General features: G+C 42.0%; 1 protein-coding gene across 9 annotated transcripts in view; it reads right to left on the minus strand.

The window, feature by feature from the left end:
* DOCK10 (dedicator of cytokinesis 10) overlaps positions 1-20,480 on the minus strand; it is a 304,825-nt gene that overhangs the window by 190,960 nt on the left and 93,385 nt on the right. Inside the window, exon 1 of one of the 9 annotated variants that reach the window (XM_070773204.1) lies at positions 3,818-8,907. The exons of 7 other annotated variants lie outside the window; for them this stretch is intronic. In XM_070773204.1, coding sequence (XP_070629305.1) covers positions 3,818-3,922 — 105 coding nt within the window. In that variant the 5' untranslated portion in view covers positions 3,923-8,907. Of the gene's footprint in view, positions 1-3,817; positions 8,908-20,480 lie in introns of those variants that run through there. One more of the 9 variants, XM_070773212.1, reaches the window with a different exon arrangement.

Here is a 20,480-nt window from a genome sequence, read left to right on the forward strand (position 1 = left end):
TAACAAAGTAAAAATAATAATTCACATTTACTTAAATGAATTTCACATTTTTCTGGCAGTACAGATGATTGCTATTATAACTCAACTTAATAGTACACTTAATCTTTCCAAATTAGGACATGTAACTTAGGAAGGAAACTACCTTTTTATTAACTTTTGTTCTATGCACCAGAGATCATACTGGGTGATTGGATAAAAAAAGAAAAATAAAAATAGAAAGGCAGTTAAAGAGAAAACCTTCAACTACAGAACACCAAACAAACTTCAAAAATTAAGGGAAGTAGTTCTACTTGATGATCTAACAAGTAAGTTTCATTTTCCTCAAACTTCTCTTATAATGCTATTGCACTGTCTCATATTGCATATTGTCTGTGATAAGTGGATTAAAGCATGGAAAGGGATTTCTTAGACAAGATACTTGAAAACTGGATTGATAAGGGAAGCTTCCAAAACAATTAAAAATTTCAACAGAGTTAAATAAACAGCTTTAAACAGCATTTGAAGAAAAACAAATAAAACTGTTAGCCTAGATCATGAGAATATAAAGTTTGAGTTGTGTACCATTTAGGAAGTCATAGACTTCCAGTTAAGTATTCTAGACTACTATGATACTAAACCATTTCTAAACTTGTCTTAGGGCAAGAAGTGGGCTTCCCTGATAGCTCGGTTGGTTAAGAATCCGCCTGCAATGCAGTAGACCCTGGTTCAATTCCTAGGTTGGGCAGATCCTCTGGAAAAGGGAAAGGCTACCTATTCCAGTATTCTGGCCTAGAGAATTCCATGGACTGTTTAGTCCATGGGGTCACAAAGAGTCGCACACAACTGAGCAGTTTTCAAATTAAAAAAAAAACAAATGATTTGTGGAATTCAAAATACACATGATCATTATAAAACTGCAATCTATGATAATTATTTCCGGTGATCATCATTTCTCCTTTCATAACAATATATGAGTATATCTAAAAATTCAAAAGAAATCATTTTATTCTCTGACCTAACTGTAAGTCTTATGTTCATTTGTTGGGCACTCTGACATTTGAATTGCCTCTTCCTTACCACCTATCAAGTCATCTCAGAAGCTGGTCTAGAAATGTTGGTTTAGATTTTAAATAGCTCAGATGAGTGTGCTGTGGAAAGTCCAATTTGGTTTTGGGTGGGTTTCAACTAAGCTGCGCAACGGTGAGGGTGGAGTGGGAAATGGTGTTTCAAAGGAAACCCCCATTGACATATAGAATGATGTGGGAGCCTCCCTCAACACCAGCTTGATGCAATCCAGAATTCCGTCTACTGAGTGGCTCTGTCACTTAAAAAGGGTCCTGGAAGGAAGGAGTCACCAACAGCCCAGTGGCTTCAACATTTGCAGTTTCTGAAAAAAACAATCTCACTCTGCAATTATATCCCCCTCTTTCCTGGCCCTTGATATTTTACTTGGTTTTATTAGTAACCCACAACACTTGCAGCTCATAACTTTTCACAGTGTTCAAATCATGTTCAGAATAGACATGATCAAAATGAATTCCAATAAAAAATTTTAAGACAGGGCAGGTATCATTAGGAACATTTTATGAAAGGGGTGACTAAGGCTCAGAATGATTTAAGTAAACTGCCCAAGGTCACCTGGCGGTGGGTGACAGTCAGAATGACCCCCTAGCCTTCTAATTACATGCTTCACTTTCTTGGAGTCACTCTCTCTCTCTCTTTTTTTTTTTCCAAAATGAAAGCCAAGTCCCAGGATAATACTACAGTCCCCTACTCAACAGAAGAGACAAGCTGTGAAAGAAGATATGCCTGTCTTAGGAGGACCAAAAGCAGGCAACAGCCATCAGGGAGTCCCCAGCGCCTTCCACAGAAGAAAGCTAATCACTGTATGAATGATCTTAATTAAATGTGAATGCACAGCTACTGAATGCTGTGGGAAAACACACCATCCTTACTGGCTGCTTTCCCCATACTTCTCAGTAGCAATACATTCCAATTCAATTAAGATAACTCATGGAGTGATTAGTTTCATTATATGGGAGACACCTGGGACTGTCCTAACGTCAAATCCTGTGGTCTTGCGGTCTCTGTAAGATAGACACATTCTTCTCCTGTGTGTTGTCTCTTCCAGTGGACACAAGAAGAAGTAAGCCTTGTGGTGACATAACCTTAGGATTTCTAAATTCCACTGAGATTTGGGCAGCTAGGAAACTGCATTTTTTTGATTGGCCTGAAGGTTAACATAATCTCAAAGCAAAGAAGTCTCCAAACACTTATCCTCTTTAACAGGCTGATGGTAAACAACTGATGAGACTTCTATGGGGCCAGTGGAGCCGTCACAACTGAGCATCCTTTGGGGTCAGTGGGGACCAAGAGGTTAGATTCTGAACTCAGCACAGTCTCCTTAGGAAACACTGAGTGGAAAGACCTGGGCACATGCCATGGGAACAGGTCAAAGGGGTCATTTGCCCATGTTTGCCAATGGGAGACATATACTACTAAGATCCTGACATGGAATCAGCAAGGCATCAACCCTATGAGCCAGACCTCCAAGTAAACTCTACTCACATAAAATCATCACCAGACAGATTGTAAGTATAAAGAGAACCACTGCTACGTGAGATGGAGTATTCCATACTTGATTTTGGCCTATCAAAGCCTGAGTGACTATTCATTAATTTGATTTTTCATATTCTTTCAATGTCTATTCATAAACAACCATTATATGATCAAATATATATAGTTTTTTAAGTTGCTCTGTTTCTAGATAAAAAATGTTTACCTGAACAAAAACATTATTTCTCTCTAGAGCAGTGGTTCTCAACCTGGACATCACTCTCCCTGCCCGAGAGAACGTTTGGCAATGTAGGGAGACATGTTTGCTTGTCACAACAGGGGACAGCTTGCCACCAGCATCTACTGGGTAAACGCCCAGGTCGTCACTAAATGTGGTCACAATGCATAGGACAGCTCCAAACAACAAAGAAATCTCCAACCCAAAATGATAGTAGTGCTGAGCTCAAGAAGCCTTGCCTTGAAGAAAAACAAGCAAAACACACTACTTGGTAAAAGAAAACATTCCTATAAAAAGAGTACCCAATCATTCATCATATAAAGTGGGCCTTCCACATTACATATGAATCACTGAAGCTCAAACCATCCGCCCTGATACTGACAGAGAGAAATCTAGAATTCTGTAATAAGGACACATTTTCAGAGCTCTCATTTTGTTTACCAACCCTAAGGCAGAAACACTTTTAACGGTAAACAAAACCAAATCTTTTTAACCTTTAGAATGTACCAATTTTTACTCTCTCCCTCAGCTCACTTAATTAAATAGTTATTTACATTTCCTTTCCTATTTTGGGTTGCTCTTTCTAAGAACTTTAAAACAAATCATGAGTGGTACACGATAAAAATAGAGCAGTAATACTTTTTTAAAAACACAACTGTAGGCACATCATCAATTGGGGTCTTAATTGAGGCAATTACAGGCTTTTCTTTAAAAAAGAATATTCTAGCAATAGTAACTCTCTAAATCCTCTATCAACTGTTTTAAAATAATGATGGTAGTAATTCTAATATTCTAAATAAGTTAGTAGTATTTTAACTACTTCAAACCTCTTCCAATATGTTTAAAAATAATGATGGAAGCAATTAAAAAATAATGATGTAAGTAAAAAAGGATATTTATGAGCTGGGCTGAATACTCTGTTTCATTTAAGACTTTGCCCATCACCCTAGGTTAGATTACCATACCAGAGCTTTTTTTTTTTTTTTTTTTTTTTTAAGTATTGAAGAGAAGATGAAAAGCAAACATCAACATTCAGATACCTACAGAGGTAAATCTGTGGATTTCTTCTTGATTTTTTCTCCTCATTGTTCGTCTCTTCTTCCAAAATTCACTGGGATCCCGTTTAAAAACCTTTCCTCGGAAGCTCATTGTATTGTTGTTACTTGAGTGGCAAGATATTTAAAAATATCAATTCCCTTAAGCCTCTTCCTCCTGAAGCTTCACCAGGCCGAACAAATTTTTCTTCTCTGGTAAAAAGGGAAATGCTCATGCTACATTAACATAACTCAACAGAAAGGAAAAGAAAACCGACAAATTACCGCTTCCTGTGAGTGAGTAACTACCAGCTGTTCAGATACACTTTTGTGCATGTATTCTCCCTAATCACCTGCTTTAAAGCAAGACAAAAAAGCACGAAATGACTCTGGATGTTTAAGAGAATTGCTCACAGATAAATAAACCCTGGGAGCTTAAACTCGCCCTTGGAACCAAGTTGCGCCTGAATCAAAGAACTAATTTACTGTAGGCTGCCATATCTGTTAGTGCAACAGCCATCCAAACTTGATCATCGTGGCTAGATTCCAAAGGTGAACTGCAATAATCTTTTTATGGTTTTCCCTGGTGGCTCAGATGGTGAAGAATCTGCCTGCAATGCAGGAGACCCAGGTTTGATCCCTGGGTGGGGAAGATCCCTTGGAGAAGGAAACAGCAACCTGCTAGATCTCAAAAGTGAACTGTAATAATATACCTGTTTAAATCAGTTTCTCATTACATCAGTGGTCTTTCCACTTAGGCACAAGGGAAAATATTAGAATTCCATTTATATCAGTCATCTAAATAAATTGTGCTTTACTAATCTTTATATAATGCATTGACATGGACACCTTCATTCTCTATGTCACATGGGTACGAACAGTCAACCAGTTAATTCCCTAATCTTTAGATCTTTACTCCCTTTCTCTGATGCAATTTAAAATTGCACTTCCCCCCTAAAACCCACTCTAGTGCTCCTTCCTGTTTTATTTTTCTCCATGGCACATGCTGTCACGTGACACTGCAGTACAGTTTACTTATTTATTTCACTTACGATCTTTCATCCTCCACTAGATTCTATGCCACAGGAGTGTGGGAATTTTGTTTGCTTTGTTCACTGTGTATTCAGTGATCAGAACTGTGCCTGCTTCCAGAAGATTCTCAGTATATAACTGTTTAATAAAAGAATTGAGGGACTTGTATACCTTATGCTAAACAATGAACTTGCCCCCTATGTATACTGTGTTTTGAAATATTAGCTATTGGCAAGGACTGTATAGTTTATAAATAAACGTAGAATATGGGAATGCATTCTACTTTTTTTACGAAGTGTACGAGGTAAGTAGTTGGAGGCCATGGGACTAGTGAATAATTGATTAGATTAAACATTAGAAAGATGAGTTCCAAAAGTAAGTGTTGTATGAGACAATCATTCCGATTCTTTAAGAGTTTGTTTCTTCATCTTTAAGAGTTTGTTTCTTCATCTACAGGATGGACCTCCTTAAGGGGGGTGCTCATAAGTTTGGTAGGTGCTAAAGGAACCATTGCTTGCCTAGGAAGCAATCTGGGGTTTAAAAGATGGTTGAAGGAATATTTCCATTGAGGACTGATCTTCATGACCACTGAGACACAAGCTTGAACCAACTCTCCCAGGAGACAAGTTCTGAGCACGCAGCATTATGGAGTAAGTGCCTACTCTTAAGTCAGGGAGTCAGTTTCACAGACACTTGTTGGGGGCATCTTTGCACAGAGAGCAGTATGGTGAACATTGGCGACACACACAAGAAGCTGAACCAGAAGGGCAATTTCTGTGCAAAAGACTCTCAATATTCTGTGAGTTTTGAACTGTAAGAAGGAAAAATAACAAGGTTGCTACTGGTGTTCACGTCTTAGCTGGAAGCAGAACTGAGGATATAGGTAGAAATGGGACAATGACAAGAGGAGAGGACCAATGAGTTAACACAATGAGTCGTGGGTTTTGTGGGAGCTTTGGCTCCAGAGCCTTTTCTTCTCTTTCTAGAGCTCAACACACTTAATGGTGCAGGCCCAGGCTGGCTGCCATGGTGACACCAAATTGCCACCCAGAAGTCAGTGGTCCCACGTATCCAGGTGGCTTTTGCTCAACTTCCTTCAGGTCTTTACTCAAATGTCGCTTCCTCACAAAGCCTTCTCTGACATTCATCTGAAACTACGGCTTTCTCCCCTAAACACTTTGGATGCTCCTCCCTTGCCATGTTTTGGTGGTGGTGGTGGGGAAGGTCAGGTCATTAAGATGATGGATAAGATGCTCATCTTGCTCTGAGACGCCACTTCTGCAAACACAGTTCTGATTCTGTAATGAAGGCAGCAACCTCAAGGAAGCTCCCACTTAACCAGCTCGTTCCAAAGATAAGACTTCCCTGTGCCCCAGGGGTTAAGAATCCTCCTTCCAGTGCAGGGGACATGGGTTCTATCTCTGATCGGGGAACTAAGATCCCACATGCCTTGGCACCACTAAGTCCACACAGCACAACTACCGAGCCAGCATGCTGTGACTAACACCTGACACAGCCCCAAATAAACAAATATTTTACAATACATATACAACTGGAAAAGGACAAAAACCTAAAAACAAACAGGCAGACAAACAAACAACAAAAAGACACGGCACTAAATAGATACCACTTGCTTATTGGATAAGCCTCATAGGACTTCCCTGGTGGCTCACATGGTAAAGAATCTGCCTGCAATGCAGGAGACCCAGGTTCAGGCCCTGGGTTGGGAAGATCCCCTGGAGAATGGAATGGCAACCCACTCCAGTGTTCTTGCCTGGAGAATTTCATGGACAGAGGATCCTGGTGGGCTATAGGCCATGGGGCTGCAAAGAGTTGGATACAACTGAGCAACTAACACTTTCATTATTAATTATTATTGAATCTGTAAGAAGCCTTCTTCTTACAGGCTCTAGCTACTCATGTACCTCTACTCTGTCATGCAGAGATTTGGAGAGACAGGTATAAAGAGATACTGCTCATTTCCTGCCGAAGTATGGAGACGGAGGAAGGATCTTTCAAAAACTATGAGAAAAACAGCAAGATGCTATAAAAATAGCAACTGAGGAGGTAAGCTGTATTGTTATTCTGCAATTGGTTAAGAAGGCATCAAAGGATTCTACAGAGCAGAAGCCCTTTTGATGCATGGTCATGGGATAGATAGAAATTCCACTGTAGGTCTTTCATTCTAAAGAGAGTTGACCTTCTGAGTAACTTTTTGGCATCTGTTAGATGAGCAGGTACATTATAGCATATGCAGAATTTTCAAATTTAACTTTTTCCTTACATGATATTATGAGACTCTGCCTTTGAGTCACCTGATGTCCCAAGGTAAGATTATGTTTCTATTTCAATAACTGAAAGTAGTATTTCACAACCCTTTTGGATCATGAACCTATTTGAGAATCTAACAGAAACTGGACTCACTCACTGAGGAAATGTAAGGACTCAGAAACTGTGTGTGTATGTGGTCAGGGGTCACAAATCTCTGAAGTCCATCTGGGGGACCCTCTTATTTGTTCATGTTACCCTAAATCCCCAACTTCTAATTTTAGAAGGTAGGAATGTTATCTCATAACAAAGCATTTGGCAATCTTGAGCAACTCATAAGTGACTTCCTCTCTTTCTAGTAGTTGCATCTCGTCTCTCCTCTATTCCTCTTTAGGCGCCACAGTTCTTTATCCTGGAGTCCCTCCCACTCCCCAACTTCTGCAATAAGAGAATGACTCATTTCTTTCCTTGCTAAGCTGTTGATTGCAGCTGCCTTGAACATAGGCAAAAAAAAAAAAAAAGGCATAGCTGGGCATCATGGGGGGAGGCCAGACAGACACAACCTGCAGTGACTGCAAAGGAGGGGAAATCCACCAGCATGGAGTTCAGTGTTCATGCGCTGGCACTGTCGGGGACCACTGCTGGGCTGCGCCCTCCTTGATTTCAGACCAAGTCTGCTGTTTCAGCATTCCATGATACTCTACACCATTAAAAATATTTCCTATTCTGCTTAAGTTCAGACATGTGTTGGCAATCAAAGAACCTAACTTGGTCACTGGGAAAAAATGGGTAATAAAGAGAAATCAATCAGCTGGCTCCACCACAAGGAATCACAGTCAAGTTCACTAGGCAAGAAATTTGGTACCAATTAATGATCAGAAATAATTAATTACTACGCTCAAGGTATTGCTGGGCTTCATGAGAAATATGTAACACCCTTCTTAGCCTCGAGAAGCTTGTACCTGATAGAGGAGTTCACTAGAGTTTTTAAAGGAGACTGGGAAAGCTTTATAGTAAGGACAGAACATAGGGGAGACTTTGAATAGGTGGGAGTCAAACAGACAGGGGAAGACTAAAGGACACTCTAGGAAAGGGGAATGAAGCATAGAGAAGTCATAAGATACAGTCGTTAAAACCAGGAATCTGGAATCAGTTTAGATTCAAATCCTGAGTCCACCACTTCCTAACTGTATATCCTTCAGCCAATGTCATCCTCTCTGGGCCTCAGTTTTCTCATCTGTAAAATAGGAATAGCACAGTAGATACCCCATACTGTTTTTGTGAGGACAAATGAGATGACACCCTTGAAAGTTTCAACACATTACCTGGCACATATTCACCATAGTTACTAGTTGTCACAAAAGCTAAGAGGCAGGCCAATAAATAATATTTAAGAAAAAGGAGGAGGTCCAGCCTGTCTACAGTCAGAGGCTGAGTGGGAGAGGAAAGGGAGAAACAATTTAAAACAGAAGTCGGGGCCAATTCATGGAAGGCTTTGAAAGCCAAGAAAATGAAAGTTTCCATTGTATCATGAAAGTTACGGAAAACCACTGAAGGATTTTTGAGCGATAATTAAAATAGTGCCTTTGGAAGATTCATTTAATAATTACACGTCGGCTAGATTTTGGGGAATATGATTCAGAGGTGATCAGCATTGATTCAGATATTAACATGGAGTGGTGGAGGGCAGAAAAGTCGGCATCAGAAACTTAAGCATAGACTTCACAGATGAAAAAATGAAAGTGAAAGTCACTCAGTCGTGTCTGACTCTTTGCAACCCCATGGGCTGTACAGTCCACGGAATTTCCAGGACAGAATACTGGAGTGGGTAGCCTTTTCCTTCTCCAGGGGATCTTCCCAACTGAGGAATTGAACCCAGGTCTCTTGCATTACGGGCGGAATGAAGATCTGGCAATTAAATGGAAAATGAATGAGAGCTGAAATTTATCAAGAGGACTAGGTGCTGGGCGCTGATCTAAATATAGTGTCTTATTTAAACCATGCAACAACCCTGTGAGGTATTACTATGACTTCTATCACCACTCGGTTTTACAGAGGAAGATACTTGGGTCCTGAGAAGTTAAGCAATTGGTCCAAGGTCCCAAACAAGTAAGTAACACAGATGGGATTTAATCCTAGGCAGCCCAGTCCAGAGCTCATGCTCTTAGCCAGAAGAGAGGTCCAAAGGGGCTAACAGGCTTCTGAGTTTGGCCACCGAAGAGATGGGTAATATGACTGAGGGACAAAGGCTGGCAAGAAGAGAAGACTTCTTTTCCTACTACTGCTTATTTAGAAATGTCAAGAAGATGGAAAAGGAGGCATTTTTCAGCACCATGGTTATATGAATACATGTGCCTGGAACCCAGGGAAGAGTCAGGACTGGAGATATTAAGCTGAAAGTCATTGAAAGAGTTAACAACGGAGAGTTTAAAAGTAAACTGAATTTTTGGAGAAGAGAGTAGCATAAGGTTGAGAACACAATCTTGAGATTCTTTTATATATGATAAGTAGAAGGCAACTTAGGAAATGAGAAGGCACAGAGCTGTAGGGGGAAAACTAGCAGTGTAGTGTGGCATCCAGACGTACCGTAGAAGGGAGCTGAAAGAGGCTGACACAAGGCGTCTGGGCAGAGATGGGTGTAGGACCTGATCCAGCATGAGAGATAAGCAAGATGAAAACTAAGGACCTTGCAGTCTTAGATCCAGACAGATCTATATTTGAATCCTCTTCAGCCACTTACTAGATGACCTCTATCTAGCTACGTGACCTCTGTCTTCCTATTTCTAACATGTATAACGAAGCAATTAATATATAGCTTACAAGATTGTCACAAAATAATGTTGCTATTTACTTAACATTGTGGAAAAATACACATATGTGTATATATAATTGCTCAGATTCCTATATGTGTGTATATGTAAACTATTATTTATCGACCATGATTGATATTTACTAGGTCTACATAGGTTTTGGAAAAGACCCTGATGCTGGGAAAGACTGAGGGCAGGAGAAGGAGGATGAGATGGTTGGATGGCATCACCAACTCAATGGACATGAGTGTGAGCAAACTCAGGGAGATGGTGAAGGACGAGGAAGCCTGTCATGCTTCAGTCCATGGGGTCGCAAAGAGTCAGACATGACTTAGTGACTGAACAACAACCTAGGTATGTATTTCTGTATAGACACCCTATATATGCACAGGCATGTATGTAACAAAATACACAGACGCATAAATCCTTATATGTGTATTCAAAGTCTGGCCCCATGGTGTCCAGATACAGAAACTAAGTTTGCAATTTCAATAGATAATATATTTGGAATACAATTAAGATGGTAAATATTAACCATGTTTTGGAAGAGATGGAAATTTGAATGCTAAGATATCAGAAATTTGAGAAAAAGTTCTAGTAGTCTATATTAGTTTTCCATTGCTGCTGTAACAGATTACCATACATTTAATGACTTAAGTCAACACCCACTTATGACCTCATAGTTTTTGTGGGTATGACAGATACCTGGGTATGACACAGCCCAGCTGATTCTCTATATAGAGCCCCACAAGGCTGAAATCCAAGTGTCAGCAGGGTGATGTCCCTTTCTGGAGGCTCCAGGGGAGCACCTGGTTCTAGACTCATTCAGTTTGTTGGCAGAATTCAATTCCTTGCAGGTATAGGCCTGAGGTCTCAGCTTCCTGCTGTCTGTCAGCCAGGGGTAATTATCAGCTTCCAGCAGCTGCCTGCATTCTCTGGCTCACTGTTCCTTGCTAAACCAGCAATAATGAGTTGAATCCTTCTCACACTCTCAATCTGATTTTTTCTTTTGTCTCCTAAACATCTCTCCTCTGCATCCTTCTACTCTAGTTGGAGAAAAGTCTTAGCTCTTTAAGGCCCCATATGATTAAATTGGTTCCACTCAGACAATTCAGAATAATTTCTCTCTTTTAAGGTCAGCTGATAAGTAACACAAAGTCCCTTCACACCAGTACTAAGATGATTGTTTCACTGAACCACCAGAGAATCTTGTAGGGAGAGGGGAGAGGTATCTTTAGGAAATTCTCACATGGTCTTAATCTGGATCACAACTTGGTTTGGTACTTATCTTTTGAAGACAAGGTTAACATCAAGAATGCACCGAGAAGAAGGTGTAGGTGAGAACAATACTTGATCTTTGAGTTCCGTTTCTGCTGAACAGTGAGGTGGGATGTAGGTTGCAGTGGAGCCAAGAAATGAATGAGAGGAAATAGACATTTTTGACTTATAGGTCATATCCTGGAAAAGTCGGTAGTGGATAAAGGTGAGAAAGACAATAGTGGCTGTGGGGAGGGAGGGCAGAACCAAAGAGACAAATCTGGAAGATGAACACTGGTGGAGAAGTAATCAAAGTGATAAACACAGAAAACAAAGGCAATAGACTAAAGCAACAAGCTCTGAGGTCACCTCTAAAATGTTTGTTTTTAGTACATTTGAACAGGCTGTACAAATAGCAAATGACATTCTCACAGAATCGAAGAAATCAGAAGACAAGAGATTCTTGTTTCTTTGGCAACGCATCTGAATCTACTTAATAAAAATTACTCAGAAAGTACCGTTAGGCATGCAGAGTAACTGAAACCTTGGTGGTTAAGACTTAGACAACCACACACTACATCATACTTGAATCCACAAAGCTTAATTTGAGCAGCCGGTAAAGTACTTCCTGTTCATTTCCACTTGCTTTCTTTACTAGCTTCTTATCCCATCTTTAGGTTTATTCCAATTTACTTTACCTGTGGAGCTTTTCAGCATTTACCGTGATTACTACTTCCTTGTTAGAGAATGTTTAGATGACTCATTTTACTTCATTTTCTTCTTCCATTTCCAATAGACTTTCCCTTTGCCTGAGAGTTTGGGTGCTTTCCAGCCTTTCTCTCATAGGACATGACAAGGCTGGTCCATAGTGCCTCTCTAGGTTCTGCTCACTACTGTCTACCTCATTTAAAGGAAATAAAGCACAAGTAGCTACTTCCTCCCTCTCTATGGTCTCTCCAGAGCCTGGCCCCAAGCAGAAGTGCTTTTCAAGCTTTTAGCCCTGAGGCTCACTACTTCCCACTATAAAGGTCAAGACTGAATGGCACAGAGTTAGCGATGAGAGAGGCTTAGACATCTTGGAGGAGTTTCAATGGGCGCAATAAAACCTCTTATTTCTAACTGTAGGGCTTTCAGTGGGCAATGTCTGTAGAGTAAGAGCCAACTCATTGGAAAAGACCCTGATGCTGGGAAAGATAGAAGGCAGGAGGAGAACGGGATGACAGAGGACGAGATGGTTAGATGGCATCACTGACTCAGTGGACATGAGTTTGTGCAAGCTCTGGGAGATGGTGAAGGACAGGGAAGCCTGGTGTGCTGCAGTCCATGGGGTGGCAAAGAATTGGACACGACCGAGAAACTGAACAACAACAATACCCTCTAATCCAAATGGCATTAGTTTTATTAATAACATGAAATATTTAGAAACTTCACAGAAAATAGAGCTGTGCAAGATGAACTGCACCGAGGGAGAATGCAAAACCAGATTGCAGTTGTGTGTGTGTGTGAGTGTATGGTGTAAGCTGAGTATGTGATGTGTGTGTGTATTAGTTGTGTGTCTGTGTGCAAAGCATAAATGTTCTTTGTTGTATTAAAATAAGTTATTCATGGCCCTTCTAACATGTATTAAGTTGTAATGGTATTTGTTTATATTACTGAACTTAAGTAGGCCTCGGGAGTTAAGAATTTTCACTTAATTAGGCTTTGATGGTGACAAGGCAGGTAAGGAACTCATTTTATTCAGTTTGGTGAGCCCATCTTAGAATCTAATAGCAACCAGGGAAGGGGTTTTAGTTTCTTCTTTTCCACTGTGGACTTTATCATTGGTCACAGCCTTCCACCAGGAAAAACATTATGGCCTGTAGATACTCACATATCTTACCAGTAAGCATTTAACGACATACTTGGGAAATGAGGAACACTGATTTTAATTTTACCCTCTCTCTCAATTTCCTGATGGGTATAAAGGTACTTGAGCCTTCCCAGGTGGCGCTAGTTGTAAAGAACCCCACGTCCCAGTTCAAGAGGCATAAGAGATGTGGGCTCCGTCCCTGGGTCAGGAAGATCCCCTGGAGGAGGACATGGCAACTCACTCCAGTATCCTTGACTGGAGAATCCATGGACAGAGGAGCCTGGAGGGCTACGGTCCATGGGGTCACAAAGAGTCAGACACAACTGAAGCGACTTAGCACACACAAACATATGTTTTTTTCTGCTTTTGATAAAGGCATCCAGCCACTCTTCAGAAGTCAGTTTCAGTCTGGTCTGAAGCAGAACAGGAAATCCCTAAGAAGCAACAGTATCTGCTTATGGAGTGCAATGTGTAAGCTAGCTGCTGCTGCTAAGTCACTTCAGTCGTGTTTCTTTGAGTGACTCTTTGCGACCCCATGGACTGTAATCTGCCATGGTCCTCTGTCCATGGGATTCTCCAGGAAAGAATATGGGGGTGTGCTGCTATTTCCTCCTACAGGGAAGAAACTTATTCCTCCTTCTCAACCCAGGGATCCAACCTGTGTCTCCAGCATTGTAGGTGGATTCTTTACCAGCTGATCCATCAGGGAGATACTTACAGAGACTACATTTTAACTCACAACTTCACACCACCAAACTCAGAGCCAGAGCCTAACAACATGACAGTAACAATAACAAACACACCAAAGCTACTATATGATTTTCTAAGCTTATATTTCATGTGAATAATACAGCCTGGATTGTTAATGTTCTCTAGCAAGTTATTTTAAAAGTTATGCAGCTAATTCTTCACCTAGAATATAGCATTCTTTTCCCATTAAAAACATTATCAGTTCCCAAGCAACTTATTTTTCCTGGACTCTTCTTCCTCTGTCTTTTAAAGAAGACAGAAAGGCATTCTAGGTCCAGGCAGACAGTTTCTCTCAAAAGTGATCAGATGAAGGCACACAAATGGAGTCTAGGGTCTGAATCAATGTTATTATCATTGATCTGCTAGGGACTACTGCCTGACAGTAATTTTCCCCTGAAGACACATGCGTCTCTCTGCTGGCTGGCTGGATCCCACCCCAGCCTCCCACTGCTGGCAAAGTCAACTAGAGACCTGAGTTGTTTCTTTTAAAATAAAACAAGCACCCAAATTGCCCTTCTGTGGTCCTTCCAATTGCTAATTACCTTGCTTTCAATAAGAATGTCACTCAATGTTTAATAATCGCCTCGAAAATCATGTGTTATATGAAAGAGCCTAGGTCTTTCAACTCTTCAAAGCTCCCATGCAAAAGCTGGTTAATTTTTCTACTTCAGGGGATCCTTCTGACCCAGAGATTGAACTCAGGTCTCCCGAATTGCAGGCAGATTCTTTACTGTCTGAGCTACCAGGGAAGCCCATACAGCAAAATGGATGTGTCTTTACAAAGGGAGAGCAATGAAGTACTCTTACCTAAGCAATTCTGAAAAAGAAACTAATTGCTGTGTACATGCCACACTCTGAGTATGGAAGTGACCAACCATTCAGACCAAGGAGTGCGTGCTAGTGGAGTTGATAGTTGGGCTGCAATTTCTGCAATCTCTTTGCCCCACAAACCATTTCTTTAATGGTGTCATAATGCTTTCGTGTCTTTTTAAGGCCTCTATCAGGAGGAGAGACGAAGCCAATGTGATAGTTCAAGTGTTTAATGCCCTGTGTGTGTACTCAGTCACTCAGTTGTGTCCGACTCTTTGTGACCCCATGAATTGTAGCCCACCACGATCCTCTGTCCATGGAATTCTCCAGGCAAGAATATTGGAGTGGGTTGCCATTTCCCCCTCCTGGGGATCTGCCTGACTCAGGGATCAAACCCCATGTCTCCTGCATTGGCAGGAGGATTTTTGACCACTGTGCCACCTAGGAAGCCCTCGTTTAATGCCTTGCATTGTAGAAATTGGAGACTAATGGAAGGTTCTTAGCTTTCCAATCGAGAGTTTCTTTGTTGTTGTTTTTTTTAATGTTTTAAATTAAATTTAACTTTTTATTATTTATTTTTGGCTGTACTGGGTCTTCGTTGCTGCTTGGGCTTTTCTCTAGTTGCCGTGTGGGTGCTTCTCATGGTGGTCTCTTGCTGGGGAGCACAGGCTCTTGGGCACACGGGCTAGGGTAGTTGTGGCACATGAGCTCAGTAGTTGCAGTTCCTGGACTCTAAAGCACAGGCTCAGTAGTTGGGATGTAAGGGCTTAGTTGCTCCATGGCATGTGGGATCATCCCAGATCTGGGATCGAACCCATGTCTCCTGCATTGGCAGGTGGACTTTACCACTAAGCCAGCTTCTTTGTGTTTTGCAGAGAATTAACTGCTGGATTTTATTTAGCTCAGCACACTAGAGTGAATTGTTGACCTTTGGACATATAATAGCTCATCAATTCGAGGACACATTGACTTTTCGCTCTCTGTTCTGCACCTCTCTAGGTGGACAAAAGAAGACAACAGGAAAATGCAGATTGTATGGCATGAACAGGGCACTAGTGTGTGTTGAATCCGGTTTATGAGAAAAGGTACAAATCTGGAGAGGCTCTGATTCTATGTCAGTCATTTCCCCCTGGTTCTGTGCCGGGTATCTATGATAGAAGGGATTACGTCAGAGCGCCCACCTATAGTCCAGGTGGGAACTGAGGTACACAAAACAACTACAGAAACACAAAAAGGCAGAAACTGTCAAGTGAAGACTATGAGTAAAGAACATGAGGGGACTCTATACAGGCACAGAGACCTGAGTCCAGGCCCGAACAATGGTAGGACTCTCAAAGCCACCTTCGTAAGAATCCCCAGAGCAGGTGTTTTCCAGTGTGTGCAAGAATCACCCGTGCTGTGATGAGTTTAGTCATGTCCGACTCTCTGCGACTCCATGGATTAAAGCCTGCCAGGCTCCTCTGTCCATGGAGATTCCCCAGGCAAGAATGCTGGAGTGGGTTGCCATGTCCTCCTCCGGGATCTTCCCAACCCAGGGGTCGAACCCAGGTCTCCCACATTGCAGGCGGATTCTTTACTGTCTGAGCCACCAGGGAAGCCCAAGAATACTGGAGTGGGTAGCCTATCCCTTACTCCAGGAGATCTTCCTGACCCAGGAATTGAACTGGGGTCTCCTTCATGGCAGGAGCTGAGCTACCAGGGAGGCCTAAGAATTACCAGGGAAGGTTGTTAAAACTGTGGATTCCTAGACTTACCCAGGATCTCAGTAGGTCTGATAGGAGGTCCAGAAGTTTGACTTTGTTAACAAATACCCCCATGATTCATTTGAAGATGCTACACAGACCACACTTGGAGAAACAAAGACTCAGAAGCTGGTTCACCTAACTGTTTTCTTGCCCAGAAAAATTGTATACTAGTATCCAAAGTGGCACCGCCCCCAGTGCCAATTTTTTTTTTTTTTAACTAGACTGATGTCTTATTTACAAGATCAAATCTTCCCTTTCTCTTAGGTGTATTCAAGGAGGCACAACTAACCAGCTCCATCAATGTAAACATTTGGGGGACTGAGGAGAGAACCCTGGAGTGTAACCAGTTGTCAAAAACTGGGCCATAGTCATGCCCCATCCGTCCTTTAATTTTACTTGATCAGTTATTTCTCTGCTTGGACTTTTCCAACCCAGCTTATACTGGCCTCTCAGTTATGTCTAAACAAGTTTTCTTCAACTTGGCATTAGTGACCATTTGGGCCAGATCATCCTTTCTGTAAGTAGTTGTCCTATGCACCACAGAATGTTTCATAATATCCCTGGCCAGCCTCCATCCACTAGATGCCAGGAACTCCCCCATCCCCCTGCTGTGTCAACCAACAATGTCTTCAGACATCATCATATGTCCTCTGCAGAGTGGGGGAGGAGGGGAACATAACTCCTGGTTGAAATGCTCTGGTTCAAATCCCAATGCACATTATTCTGCCTCAGTATTGCATTGATGATGGCTTTCAGAAGGGCCTGGTGGCTCAGACAGTAAAGAATCCACCTGCAATGCAGAAGACCCAGGTTCGATCCTCGGGTTGAGAAGATCCCCTGGAGAAGGAGATGGCAACCCACTCCAGTATTCCTGTCTGGATAATTCCATGGACAGAGGAGCCTGGCAGGCTACAGTCCATGGAGCTGCAAAGAGTCAGACACAACTGAGCGAATAACTTCAGGTCTAGAGACCTCCTGACAGATGATGTAGGTTTCTCTTTAGATCATGGAGAGCTGCAATTGAAAGCCAAGTTGAGAATCACTTGCTTGGAAGAACCTTGGGGCTACTACCTTCAAGTCAATCCCCTCTCTTATTCTCTACATGCTTCAAAACCCCACTATCAGAATTAGTCTCTGAGTCTGGTTTCTGTTTCTGTTCTGAGGTGTCCCTAATAAAGTGCAGCCATCACTTTTGTGGAAAAGACCTGAAGCCATTATAATCTTCAGTAATTTAACATGACACATCAAAAGTGGCAAGCTGGTCACCTAGGCCAAGCCCCAAGCAGCTGGAAATGAAGATACACATTTTAAGAGTGTGAAGGATAAAGCTGGGAGAGTGGTGTTTGCCAGTGTGTGTATGGCCACTGTGCTGGAGTCAGTGAGCATGTGTTTGATTCCTGCCTTCCCCACTTAGTTGCTGGAGGTCTCCAGGCAAGTTGCTCAACCTCTCTGAACAAGAATTGTTCACCTGTAAAGTGGCAATAATTACAGTACCTGCCTCATTGACTGCATGAGTGTGGGCTAAGTCATTTCAGTCGTGTTTGACTCTTTACCACCACATGGACTGTAGCCCGCCAGGCACCTCTGTCTATGGAATACTCCAGGCAAGAATCCTGGTGTGGATTGCCATGCCCTCTTCAAGAGGATCTTCCTGACCCAGGGGTGGAACCCACGTCTCTTAGGTATCCTGCATTGGCAGACAGATTCTGTACCACTAGTGCCACCTGGAAAGCCTAATAAGAGAATATTTGCAGGGTGTTTAGCTCAATATTTGGAATGCAAGAAAATGCTCAGTAGATGTTAGCTCTAAGTTCGGTTGTGTTGAGGAGTGGTCGTAAGCTGGGCTGTGTGTATTGAGGGGGCACAGATGTCCCAGTTGTCCATGCACTGAGCTTGGAGAGGTAGGTGGGGACACCAGAGGGCACTAGCTGCTTTGAACGTGGCAGTGAAAGGGAAATGATCTTCCAGAAATGGAGGGAGTGGCTAGGAGACCCCCTTGGCTTAGAAGTATATTAGTAGGCTAAACATCCCCTCCCTCCATGCGCACACCATCCTTCCACAACTGACCTCTTTGTGCTCACTGCGTCTTGCAATACTGGTGATTTCATTTTTAAATCCCCACTGTGCACAACTACAAAAGCTTCCAATTATCCTATTTCTGTCATCTCCCTTCATCCCGCACAAAAGACCCAAAAGCCAAGGAAGTTAAAGAAAGCCAAGATTTAACCAGTATCATATGCTTTTCTCATCTTTTCATGGTTGCTTTTCTGCCTAAGCAAGACTGTAAATTCCCAGAGCAATGAACAGTGTTGTCTTTATGTCTGAACTGTGCTGGGTCTCTTGCAGACATGCGGCAAATACCAACAGTGTAATTACCCATTTACATTGTGAACCAAGAAAATGGCATCGCGCTTTCTTTTCCTCTCCTCCTTTCCACAACTTTCCGAGGCCACAGCAAGGTATCAAAGTACACTGACATGGACACATTTATTCCGACTTTGCTCCTGTTTGCAAGGATGTCACAGATTGGGAAGATCTGTTACCAAGATTGTATCAAAAGCTCTTTGGCAGCATTTAAAACTGGCCTCCCTCTTGCTTTGGTTGGCATTCAGGGTTTTGGTTCAGAAAATAGTTTTGAATTTGTGTTCACGTCTTATCTCTCTGTGCCCATAACTACTGAGTGAGTGCCACTGAGAAGTCATTTCTTTTGTTCTTCTAGGCAGAATGCATCTGTGTTAATGGTGAAAAGAGTATCCAATGTCAGTCAGGAGACTTGTATTCAAGAAATCAGTCAGCTCAGGGCTCTGTGATGACCTAGAGGGGTGGCATGGGGGTGGGAGTGGGAAGGAGACTCAAGAGGGGATATATATGCTTATAGCTGATTCACACTTTTGTACAGCAGAAACTAACAACATTATAAAGCAATTATCCTCCAATTTAAAAAAATTGAATGGACTCTGTGGGAGAGGGAGGGGGGATTATTTGGGAGAAGGGCATTGAGACATGTATAATATCATATAAGAAATGAATCGCCAGTCCAGGTTCAATGCAGGATACAGGATGCTTGGGGCTGGTGCACTGGGATGACCCAGAGGGATGGTACGGGGAGACAGGTGGGACGGGGGTTCAGGATTGGGAACAAGTGTACACCCGTGGTGGATTCATGTTGATGTATGGGAAAACCAATACAATATTGTAAAGTAATTAGCCTCTAATTAAAATAAATAAATTTAAATTAAAAATAAATAAATAAATAAATAGAATGAAAAAAAAGAAGAATCAGTCCATTCACAGTTGGTCTAAGCAATCTTGGACAAAGCAGTAACCTCTCTGGGCCTCTTTGACCTACAGCCTTTTTCATCTCTGAAATCTTTATGTTCTAAAATAAAATTAATGTTATTCATTTTCAGATAGTCTAATGACCAGGCTGAGAAAGTCAGCTTTATGTCTGTTTTATTTTAACCTCAATGACCAACTGGAAAAGAAAGGAATGTGTTGTCAGAGAGCCTCTTTCTGCACGCCGAGTCCAGATGGTGACCCCCAAATGCTGCCTGGGCCTCACTCTCTGGTTCCAGCTAGATTTCACTTCAAAAGTCAATAGCTGTGCCTTCTCACTGGGTGACCTTGTCCTTGACACAGTTCGTAAACAGAGCATCGAAAAGAATATTGGTGCTGGTTTTGCGCCGACTCATTTTACTGATATTTTTTTGATTTTCTTGTGGGGGCATCTCCTCTCGCCCCTCATCTGCCAGAGATGTCCAACAGCGACCTGACCACACTTGGATTAAAAGAAAACTCTTCTCTTTGAACCTGAGCCTTGAGAAGAATGACACCAAGCTGTGATTTATACCAAAGGCTCCCCGAACCCTGAACGTTCCAGCTCCGGTGGGGTGGGCCCTCCTCCTTCCTGCGTTTACAAGGCCTTCAGTGAGTTCTGCCTCAGTCTGACGGGCAGGGCCCATCCCACCTTCACTCTTTACTCCCCTTGATTCAGCTAAGGCTGTTTTTTGTTTGTGACTGTGTAATTTTTGCCACCATTTGTTAACTTCCTTTGTAAATGGGTACCAATATTGTGCTCAGTATTTAGGGAAATCAGAAAAATAAAATAACTTCTTTGCCTTCATAGAGCTTAGAGGAGATGATCTGGCAAGT

This window comes from Bos indicus, chromosome 2 (genome assembly GCF_029378745.1).
Source record: "Bos indicus isolate NIAB-ARS_2022 breed Sahiwal x Tharparkar chromosome 2, NIAB-ARS_B.indTharparkar_mat_pri_1.0, whole genome shotgun sequence".
Lineage (NCBI taxonomy): Eukaryota > Metazoa > Chordata > Mammalia > Artiodactyla > Bovidae > Bos > Bos indicus.